A 12,093-nucleotide genomic window follows, 5' to 3' on the forward strand; every position below is an offset into this window, starting at 1 on the left:
GAATGGATCTTTTCTTCTGATGTATGCCAAAAATGCAAAAATGAATCCATTTCTTATCCTGGCTTGTTACAGCCTCTGCACGTTCCTACTTAGGGTTGGTTATATATATCTATAGATTTCATTGAAGGTCTACCTATATCAGCTACTAAAAATGCTATTTAGTAGCGGTGGACAAGTTCTCTAGGTATGCCCGCATTATTGCTATATCACACCCATTAACTGCTGCAAAGATTACTCCGCTGTTTCTGGATAACATTTTCAAACTGCATGATATGCCTTAGAAGATTGTGTTTAACAAGGACAAAGTTGTTACCAGTTTATTGTGGAAACAAATTTTCAGGCTGTGGGTATTAAGCTCAACTTTTCAAGCAAAATAATAGGCGTCTCGCAAAATGTGGTAAAAGTTACAGAAATTAGCGGTGGATTCATGTGTAGGCACACTATGATATGTTATCAACATATATTTATTATACATTAGATAAATATTTATATATATTATACTCAAATTTCTTCCATCATCTATCATGGATACTAACTCGAACACCATGAAGAAAGTCTGCTTGTTTTACTCTAATCTGCTTTTTATTTACTTGCCCTAGCATATTAGGATCTGCACGGACAATAGCATGGGAGAGAGCAGAGTTAACAGCACTGGCAAGCTCAGCCCCGGTCCAACCAACAGTCATGGAAGCTACATGAACAGACATTAAAATTATCAGATTACCTTGAAGAATTCATCCAGTCGCTGTAAGTAACAAAAATCCAAGGCAAAATGACTTGCCTATTTGTTCAAGGTTCACATCTGAATGGAGTAAACCACAATGGTTCATCCTTTGTGTGTGAATCTTTAATATGTTTACACGACCTTTCTCATTAGGAATCCCGATTTCAATGCGGAGATCCAGTCTGCCAGGTCTGCACAGAAAAATATTTAAAGTTCAATATTATCCATGGCTGAAAAATATTTAGGGAGAAATATCTGCAGGAAAACAGCCTGCCGGAAAAACAGGATGAGAATACTGCCATGTAAGGCTGTTAATTACCATGGCTTCCAGTATCTATTTCTAGTTATGCATAGGAAATTTTAATTTATGAAATATTTGATATCTCCTGCTACAATGTCTTTACTCTGCAGCAACAGTACTGTGCGCAGGCCTGAATAATCTCCAACTTCGTTTCTCACTCTGGCAAGCTCTAATTCAATTTCCTAGTCTAAGCTAAGAACCTTAAAACCCATCTATTTCTTGAGATATCCAAAATGTGCAAGTGTTCATACACTAGTTACTCTTTCTACATCAAAAGCTAGAAACTTTCATTGTTCTTTTAATCATTCTAGGATTGGAAATTGGCAGGAGTAAGTATTAAAAAAGAATACCATTGATGGAGGGCTTTTGTGGGGCTCAAATCCATTCTAATTATGGCTCTCTAAATTAAATAATATTTTGCTTGTTCCTAAAATTGTCAAATTTATTATCAGTTCAAAAATTTACTGCTAATAACAATGATTTCTTTGAATTCTAGCCTGATTATTTTATTGTTAAGGATCAAATTTCAAGGAAAATTCTGCTGCACAGACCGAGTGAGCATGGTACATATACCATGCGATCCATTCCAATGAAGAAAGACGCATCCATGTGTGAGACATGCTCTGCAAGATAGACATCACAAATTAGGTCATCCAAGTTCGAAAACTGCATCTAAAATTGTTAATCAATTCAGTTTACCTTGTCAAAAGTCTCAAATTGTGTCTCCTTGTACTTCTTGTTTACAAGGCAAACTTGCTCGCCTTCCATTAGCTCCGGTTAGTCACCATAGTCGAGCAACCTTTGACATTATTCACTCTGATGTTTGGGGGGCCAGCCCCACTTTTGTCTTCTTTAGGTCATAGATATTTCGTTATTTTCATTGATGATTTTAGTCGTTAGTGTTGAGTGTACCTCTTGCATAATAAAAGTGATGTCTTCAATATTTTTCGGAACTTAGAGCAATTGATTTTGAGGAAATTCAATACCAAAATTAAAGCCTTTCATTTAGATCGGGGGGAGAATTTCATAAATTAAACATGACATTATTCACCGAATTGCTTGTCCCTATACACATGAACAAATAACGTCTCTAAATGGAAAATCCATCATATGTCATATTGTTGATACTGGTCTTACTCTTCTTTCTCACTCTCATGTTCCACTCAAATATTCTTTCTCTCACACCCGTACTAAGCATATCGAGTTAGATTCTCACTTTGTTCGCGAGTTAGTTATCCTTGACAAATTGACAATTCAATATGTTTAAGTGCAGACCAAAGCTAGGTCTACTTTCCAATCTAACATTAGCTTGAGGGGGCTGATAAGGAAATATGTTTTTCTATATTTATCTTTTATCTCTTAGTAACTAAGTCTATCACTTGTAATCATCTGTAATTATCTTTATCTCAACTAAGTCTATTATACATACATACATGTACATCCACCATTACGAATAAAGAAAACACTAAGATCTTTTTATAAATCTTCACAAAGGTAATGTTAAGTTTTTGGGCTGTTTAGCAAAGAGTTTACAGACAGAGAAGTATTCTGATGCTTATTTGCGAGATTGAAAATTCCCAAAAATCGTTCATTTTTCAATCTATCAAATTAACTTTTGGAGGCAATTAAAAATTTTTGTTTCTCATATTATTCATTTTTATTTTTTAAAAGACCCAAATTATCCCCTTTCATATTTCTTTCTTTTTTTCTTCCTTCTCATTCTCCTCTCCCAATTGCTGCAGTATTTAAAATTTGTTCTAACTTCCTAAAAATTATTATATCTAAAATATAATAATAATAATAATAATAATAATAAATATTTAAAAACATTTTTATAACCATATTTTAATTTTCAAATGGATGTCCTTGAAAATTTAGTTCTGGAACACCTAGCATAGAAAATGAAGGAAATTATAAATTTGTTCCCATATTATGCCAAAATTAATTTCTCTCTCCCTCTATTTTTTAAGATACAACTATTTTATTCCCATATATTTATTCTGTCCAACTTTTTGTCCTTCTATCAATATTTCCATTTTTTGTTGTTAAATTTAAAGAAAAAAACCAAGATACCCTTTCGCTTCTTTCCTTCCCTTCCTCTCTCTCACAATTGAAATGCATGATAATTAGATGTGAATCCTTGCGTTCATTTAGAAGGTTAATTAACTCCTTTTAATTCTTTTTTGAGAAAACATAAGGACAAAGTAATTAATTTTGACATGATATGGAGACAAAATTATAATTTCCCTAAAATGAATCCTCAACAAAACCTTATACAACCAGACAACCCACAACTTCCCAACTTCAAGATTGAACATACAATGAAAGCTAGGAACAAACGGAAAGTTTGAGAAAACACAAGCCAAGAATGATAATCAAGGCAAGAAAAAAAAAAATGAAGTAAAATTCTTAGGTTCTTTTACATCCTAAATTAATTAATTATCTTAATGTGAATCTTTACGAATGTTCACTAAAATCATGGAAGTTTGTGAACTATCCATAAGAAAGGACTCATAATTTACCTTTTTTCATTTTAAGAAAACAAATTTTGGGGGCTTTCCACATAAAAGCAAGCCTTGCCTAAAAAGAATTTGAGTAATTGTATTGAAAGGGTGTTTTCTAACATGATTAAAGAGTTCTTCCCGAAGTGTGTATAGGAGATCTGCAAAGCAAGCTTGTTGATTTGCATTGAAGAGCAATTATTTATTAATTTTTCGGACGGCCACATTATGCCAGACAAGAAGTTTAACAATCTACAACGTACAACCTTTGGGAATGACCAGTTTGAAACCCAATTCTTTTTTTTTTTTTTTGCAACAGATTATATTTGAGCAACTAATAAGAAATTCAGTAAAGATTAGGTGACCATTGATTAAACTAAGCCCAGAGGATGGCCAATGGACAATGTAATTGCCCTAAAACCCTAGTAACTAGGGTAGATCACCATCCACACAAATTCTAATAATTTTAGGACCAATTAAGAGTTTTTTTTTTTGGGGGGTGGGGGTTCATCATTTTATTTAAATTCCACAATTAATGAAATATAAGCAATCATGCTTAACCGTTCAACGAGGCAATTTGATTCTGATTGATATCTTTAAAAAATTACTAGGTTACGTATCAAACATAAAAATGCTACAATAATGAATCATGTGTTATTTCTAACTTGGAAATGTTCAAATGCAGAGATCATTGACATATTAAGCAATGCAATATATCTAACATATGAGAGGGAGTAGTAGTTACCTCAAGAGTGACTCATCGACTAAATCCATCCTACTCGTTGTTCCAATAATAAAGATATTATTACATGCATTGACGTCATCAATCTGGATTAGATAAGGTTTATGATTTAGTACACAGAAGGAAAAAAATCCACGCTAAAAAAACTTATTTTAAATAAAGAAAGAATTACCATTCCGAACAATTGATGAACTATCCCAGAGCCCTATAAAAGAAAAAGGAAAAATAAAATCGTCATGCTTTACTTTTATCTAAGTGCACTAGAACCTACAATGAAATTCAGTCTCATGCATAACTTTTACCTGAGTGAAGGAATCAATTTCATCAAAAATGATCATGTGGAGAGGACTTTGATCTCCTACAAAGGGCAAACAAAAAATTACAATTTCGTATCCAAGTTTAAGGAAAACAATAGGGATATAATCATAATCATCCTTTTTGTATATCCACTAAAGAAATTGATAATAATGCAAATATGTCATACAAACCATATTTTTTATAATCATTTGTAGCATCATCAAATAGCTTTCTCAAACTGTGTTTTGATTCATCTACGTAGCTTGACATCAACATAGGCCCCATAACAACCTATAGAAGAAGGCACATCAAAAACCATAAGATCCAAGCCAAATAACTCTAGGAAGAAAAGACTTCGAAAATATGAGTTCAATATTTTCATTTTGTAGCCAGTAAAAGAAAATGTAACAAATCATAAATCCACAATTGCTTTCTGAATATTACTAATGTATGAGAGACAAATATAGGGGCATGTAAAAAACTGACTCATACATAAATTACGCATAAGCAGCTATCCTATCTTCCCTCAATTTGATTTTTAGAACGTCTCATTATTCATTATAGCTATTACAGTTTAAAATCCAAGATATTGCCAAGTAAAAATTTTGTGTGCATTTGTATAATTGTAAAGTGGGAGGGAGAAAATCAGATTCCTTAGCGTGTAGCATCTTTGCAAGTGCTTTTGCCAATAATGTTTTCCCAGTTCCAGGTGGCCCATAGAGAAGCATCCCTTTAACATTATTGATCTTTAACCTGCAATGTCAAGAACACTGATTTTATGAAGTAGAATCAAATAACAGTGAAAACAAAATGATTTCAAAATAAAAGGGCCAAATGATAAATAATATTACATACACAAACTTTTTGCATATTTTGATAGGCAGTTACAACTTACCTTGGGTGAATTACTATTAAGTCCCTCTATCATAATGAAATACAATAGATTCGCAATTCCAAAAATTTATTTGATAGTTATTTAACTCCAGTTAACTATTACTGTTTTGTGAAGGGAATTTTCATTCAATCTAATGTAAAAAAATTGTTAAAACCCGATTTATACATTGGACTAAGGCTATATGGAACTACCTAATCTATCCTTTACAATAAAGAATAAGTCACTAGCCGTATACAAACATACAAGAAAAGACAATACAAGACACTCCAAAATTCAAAAATTCAACTAGTTTCTAAGAAATTTTTTTTTTTTTTTTTCTTTTTGGGATTGATATGCATTTGGCCTTCTTTGATTCCTATATGATGGGAATGGGATGTGCATATATTTACAAGTACATGTATTTATTTTACATTTGTCTAGTTACTATAATTGAATATAAAACCTTTTAGGCAATGTCCGTTTAGCATCTATTTCATCGTCCAATTATTTAACTAGGTAATATATATATATATATATATATATATATATATATATATATATATATATATTTATTTATTTTTTTAATTCAACATGACCTTGTAAGAAAGAAAAAAGAGATTTGAGAGCGATTTGGAAGGAAGCTTGATTATTCCCATACTAGGGTACATATAATACAGAAGATTCTATATGGTTGATTAATCCCATAATTACAACCTATACTGCAGCATATTAGTCCTCTAATTAAAGCCACACAATCACAACCATAATTTCAACATTTGAACACTTCCCCTTCAAGCTGTTCTGTATATGTCATATGCTACTAAGTTGTCATAGATGTATTCAATTTGAGAACCTCTAAGAGATTTAAGTAAAGACATCTGCTAATTAATCACTTGAATTGATAATGGTGATAGCAATACATCCCTACTCAATTTTCTGCCTAATAAAATAACAATCTACCTCTACATGTTTTATTCATTCTTGAAACACTAGATTGGGGCGATATGAAGTGCAGTTATGATATACCAATTTTATTTGTTTAACTCCTCCACATCTTAACTTTTTAAGAAGTTCCTTTAGCCAAGTAAGTTTACAAGTGGCCAAGGCCATATGATCTAGGTACAATAAAACCTCTATAAACTAACAATGTTGGGACCGTGAAATTTTATTAATTCAGAGTAGTATTAATTAATCAAATAAATTAATTATTTATCAATTTAAAGAGTTCTTTTTTTATTCAACAAATATAAATCTAATTATATAAAAAATCATTGTATGTATTTCACTACTATAATGTATCATATTTCGCAAATTAATTTAAAAAGAAAATTCATTGTACATATATAATTACTACTTAATGACATTGTTTTTAAGCATCATCATATTTCGTGTTAAAAATTAAGCAGTAATTTTTATCACAAAATACGATGATATTCACTGTTTTTAATAACATTCAACATATGATGATGAAGGGAACTACAGACGAGGCCACCCAGGAATGAAAAGCCCCATTCCCTCGTGCTCTGGAACTCAGTTAAACAAAAAAGGTTGAATCTTGTGAAATCGTGTACTATATAAACAATATAGAAAAGTTCTTCAAATCATACCCCATAATGGCTTCTCATCTAGAAGGCATCCAGAGATCAACCATGACTGATCAAATATTTAAAGCATTATGTGGGTATAAGGGAGATCACACCACATGCACTTAAGATCGATCATACCACATGCACTCAAAGCAGTGGCTTGATGAAAATATAAATTGAAAATACAAATAGATCTATTATTATGTTATTTTAATTATCTTATAATTAATTCAAATTTTTTGTTTTTGAAAAAAAAGTAAAAATCATGTATTGATGTGTCCTACCACCATCCACTATGTTTATATTTAACCCATTGCTTAACATGTAATTTTTACATGCGATTATTTGCTCTCTCAGTTTTTGGGTGATAATGTAATTTTCTTATTAGGGAAAAAAATAATCGTGTTCTTGGCCTAATTTAACACTTGAGGATCTCTGGTTTCAAAAGCTAATTATCAAGTCCCTAAATTTTGATTCTATTAATAGTTTCACCCTTCTGTCCAAAATTAGCAACTTTTCTGTTAATCTTAACAATTTAAGTCAGTCTAATGAGAGAAAAATTTTAATCCCAATAAACACCCCATCAGACCCAAGAACTCCCTTATCACCGACCCAACCTACGCCACCAGCTTCTATTTTCACTTTATTCAATGCAGCAGCCTCCTTCACATAGGTCGCTCCTCTTTTGCAAGTACATCAATCTCAACTAAAATCAAAGCCTCTTAAAGTATTTAGTCTTCTCCATCAATACAAAACTCTCTATTTTTCTTTTATAATTCTTGATTTTCTTACTTGAAATCAAACCGGAGTGGATTTCTGAAATCAAAATAGAGCGGGTTTGCAAAATCGAGGCATTCCCAGAAGCTAAAGTCATTACCATCAACAAGGTCACGAATTGGATCGACTCTAATTGTGACTCCTTACCAGCCAACCTACAGTCCATGCCTCAAACTGATCACATTGATCGCCTCCTCGCAAATTAAAATTACATGAGGTTGTCTAAGTAGGTACTTTATTGCTATTTTTAACTATGGTTTGCATGCTTTTTTTTTTTTTTTTTGGGGGGGGGGGGGGGGGGGGCGGGGGGGGGGGGGCGGGCTTTAGGAGCTAAAACCCCTGTAAGTGTTACTTTTCATATGCAAGTATTTTGAAAAACGATTAAAAGTTGTTTTTTTTAGATACAATTGAGGAACGATTTAAATTGTTTGATTAGGTGTCATTTTAGAATAAAGAAATAATTTTGATTTTGATACATTGCTTTTAATAGCACATTCAGAGTGCTTTTTAATTTTACATTTTAGAGATTCACTGCAGAAATTCGTTAGGAGTTTGTGGTTGATATTACTACTTATGATCAGTGATTGAGTTGGTTCTGGATTTGTCTATGTGCTGGTCTCTGCATTTTTTGGGTTTCTTTCTTGTTGCAGTTAGGTTTGTTTCTAGAAATTTGGTCTTGTGGTGGAAGAGGAGATGGTGGTGACGACAGTTTGATAATGTTATTTTTGAATTAGGGTATTTTGTACTTACACAATGATTTGACAACTAGAAGTGAGTGTTTTGAATGGAATGATGCAACTATTAACAGAATCAAAATTTAGGGACCTTATAGTTGCTTTTTGAAAAATAAGGTCCTCAAATATTAATTAGGTCAATTCTCACGAACGCGATTATTTTTTTTCCCTTATTATTGTTATTATTTTTTTACAACCCTATGCATAAGGATGACAGCGGAGCAGCTTTTTTTGGGTATCCACCCGCAAAAACCTATTCAAAACAGGTTTAGATTTTAATTAAATAAACCTAGAACAAGTATGGGTATTAAATTCACTACAATGCAGGTCTGGGCCTAGATTAATTAAATATTTCAAGTGAAAAAGTTAAGTGCATGTTAGATTTAAGATAGGCATATAATTTGGGCTTAAATTTTGTTAAAATTAATATAAATTAACCCATGCCCAAGACTCCAAACCTTAATATCATCAAATGTCAAACAAATCAATCACCAAAAGAAAAATATTAAAAAATTTTAAACGACTAGGATTTTGGAATTGTCTATCATTTATGCTTCTCTTTTATAGTTCTTTGTCCAACTCATAAAGCAAGTTTGTATTAGTTAAATGGGTTTAGGACATTTGCGGATATTAAAATTTTAAATTGATTTGGATATGGATATTTCAAAAGGAAATTTAAACAGGTTTGGAATAGGCCTAGGTATCAAAATTTTAAATGGATTTTAATATGGTTGTGCATATAGGACATTTCATAAAAATAACATTATACATACAATCGAAAAATCAATCAAGATAGTTTTACCAATATTAAAAATATAACTGGCAAACAATGGTTTCTTGTGTTTTCAATTGGGAGACAGTAATCTCAATTTAAGCCTGAGTTTCATGAAGGCATACCTCAGTTTTCAAATGGGGCATTTTTTGTAACCTTGTGGGGTAAGAATAAGTAATCTAATGAAGACAAATCCAGCTAATACAAGGAAAGCATTAGGTAGCAATGGAAAAATCACATTATACATACAATCGAAAAATCAGTCAAGATGATAGTTTTACCAATATTAAAATAATAACTCGCAAACAATGGTTTCTTGTTTTTTCAATTGGTAGACGCTAATCTCAATTTAAGCTTGAGTTTCATGAAGCCATACCCAATTTTCAAATGGAACATTTTTGTAACCTTGTGGGGTAATAATAAGTAATCTAATGAAGACAAATCCAACTAACACATATAATATACAAGGAAAGCATTAGGTAGCAATGGCAGCAATTTCCCCATAGCAAATACACAACTATTCCTACAATATGGTTAGCTTGGCACCTACTCTATTAGAATTCCCGCGCTTTACACCTTATGCTCACTTTTTAACATCAACCAAATTCACTTCTAACAACACTATGGAACCCAATATTGTCAGGAATCCCTAAGCTATCATGTTCAAGACCAACATGGATCTTCCAATGTGGAAGCCAATAATATTGTCAGGAATTTCTAAGGTATGATGTTCAAGACTGACAACTAAACTTGAGAATATTCTAAGGAAGAAGTGAAATAAAGCTAATACCAGCAACACAATATATTAACTAAAAATTTCCCAAAAAAAATGCAATGCTCCATTTAAGTATGAGAAAATGACTTGCATAGTCAAAGAATTCCCAACCATATGTGGCAATAATAAAATTGAGGCCAAAGGATAAAAAGTATGATATATCAATGACTTCAATTGATAGAAGCATTTGCATGGTTTGAACTCCAGAACCAGAATCAAATATAATAGGAAATGAAATAGCTATTTTTCTCAAGTGTTTGATTTGAAAGGGAATAAAAATTTGGTTCCTTACAAAATTGGTCTTTTTAGTGCAAGATTAGAATTAATCAATATATAGTTCACATGGTAATACCGAATAGTTTCACTTGATCCCCATAGGAATAGTGATCTCACCAGGGTAGGTCAAGTATTTGGTCTTGATTCTGATCCTAAGCATATTTTTTTGGTCAACGAAATGCCCTTTAGAGGTTTCCAATGCAGAAAACCTCTAACATTGTAGACTCCAGGGAAACTGGATGCATTTAGCCTTCCCACATTGCAAGGAGATCATTGTGGTTTAAACTTTAGACTTTAAATTGATGACCTCCATGTCACAATAGAGCAACTAACTTCTATAGTATTCACAGCAAGTTTCAAGTTTTTTAAAATATAGGATAAAGTTATTGTTTGGTTAAATGAATTAACAAAGAAGGAATGAATCATGTATTCAAGTGGGTTTTACAACACAAATTTTGCAGAATTTTTGCACTGAATGATTAATTTGATTCGCACACAACAAACAACTTAACACCACCTAAATAGTGATCAAGTTCGGCTTAAACCAACCCAACACAAGTAACATGAAGGGTATTACCAAGATACGAACTAGAATCTAGTACTGGGATTACCAAAAATTTCCTTTTAAAATCAAAGTAAAAAATTGAGGAAAAACAATTGCAATGAAGATCTTTTAAGCAAACCAAATATAATGTTTGGGAGGTGCAGATATCTTATATAAAAAGTGGATATATATATATATATATATATATATATATATATATATATATATATTGTTATTGTTATTATTATTAATCCCTCTATCCTATTTTTTTTTTTGCTTGTTATTTCTTTTTTTTGGATGTCTTGCAAGGTTTCTAAATTTAAAAATGTAAACAATTATTTTTCTCATAATATCCTTTACAATTGTCCATTAAATAAATGACTTTTATTAATATGTTAATTAGTTGTGGGTAGAAATAGGCAAAATAACTTTTATCGGCTAAATTCTTAATATGTTTTTCTGTCAAATAATGCAAATAAAATGGGACCGAGAGGGAGTATTATTATAATATAAAAATATAAGCCTGACCTACTGATTATAAAAGAAGACTAACAGTTAAGATAAATTGGAAAATAAGAGAATGATAAATTTGGGTTTATCTATTGAGTATTCTCACCGTGTAAATTGCCCAGCGCTTCGCAATGAAGTATCAAACACCTTGTCCATGATAAAATCGAAACTTTTAGCCAATCCACCAACACCATGTGACATTAATTCTTTTTCTATATCGTCTTCTAAATCTGTATCCCCTTCGAATGTTATTCGATCACAGGCGGCTACATCGTTAACCTGTAAAACAAAATTCATTATTGTTCTGGTAGTCCAGAGTAAGATTTTTACAAGCCTCTTACCTGATGATTTTTTTTCCTCCACAATTTGGTCGGTATGATTCTTGTGACAAAAACGTTGACGTTTACCAAAATCGGTGAGAAAAATGAAACAGATTTTCGAATACATGTATTCGACCATGATCGCAACTTCAGAATAAGGGAAGAAATAATTTCTGATCGTTGATCGACTACTATGAGATTCAATGAAGTTTCTTTCGACAGTTTTGTCCTTCCGCTCAACCTCATTCCGATCTGTGAAAGAGAGAAATAAATTTGGAATTTGAAATTGCGAGACTGCTATTCGTTTGTGGCGAATAGTGTTCCTGCAGTGTAACAGATTTCCGCGTCAATAGCCCAAAA

The 12,093-nt window shown here is 31.9% G+C and overlaps 1 protein-coding gene across 1 annotated transcript; it reads right to left on the reverse strand.

Moving 5' to 3' along the window:
* Positions 1-361: 361 nt before the first annotated feature.
* LOC105628985 (vesicular-fusion protein sec18) lies at positions 362-12,093 on the reverse strand. The gene is made up of 9 exons (XM_089721514.1): positions 11,755-12,093; positions 11,520-11,692; positions 5,218-5,318; positions 4,757-4,855; positions 4,571-4,626; positions 4,441-4,473; positions 4,272-4,354; positions 782-915; positions 362-691 (listed from the first exon to the last, which is right to left on the reverse strand). Exons 1-9 carry the CDS (start codon positions 11,977-11,979, stop codon positions 516-518), a joined length of 1,080 nt encoding a protein of 359 aa, XP_089577640.1. The 5' UTR covers positions 11,980-12,093; the 3' UTR covers positions 362-515.

The sequence above is a fragment of the Jatropha curcas genome, chromosome 5 (genome assembly GCF_041381405.1).
Source record: "Jatropha curcas cultivar XTBG-Jc1 chromosome 5, XTBG_Jcur_1.0, whole genome shotgun sequence".
NCBI classification, from domain to species: domain Eukaryota; kingdom Viridiplantae; phylum Streptophyta; class Magnoliopsida; order Malpighiales; family Euphorbiaceae; genus Jatropha; species Jatropha curcas.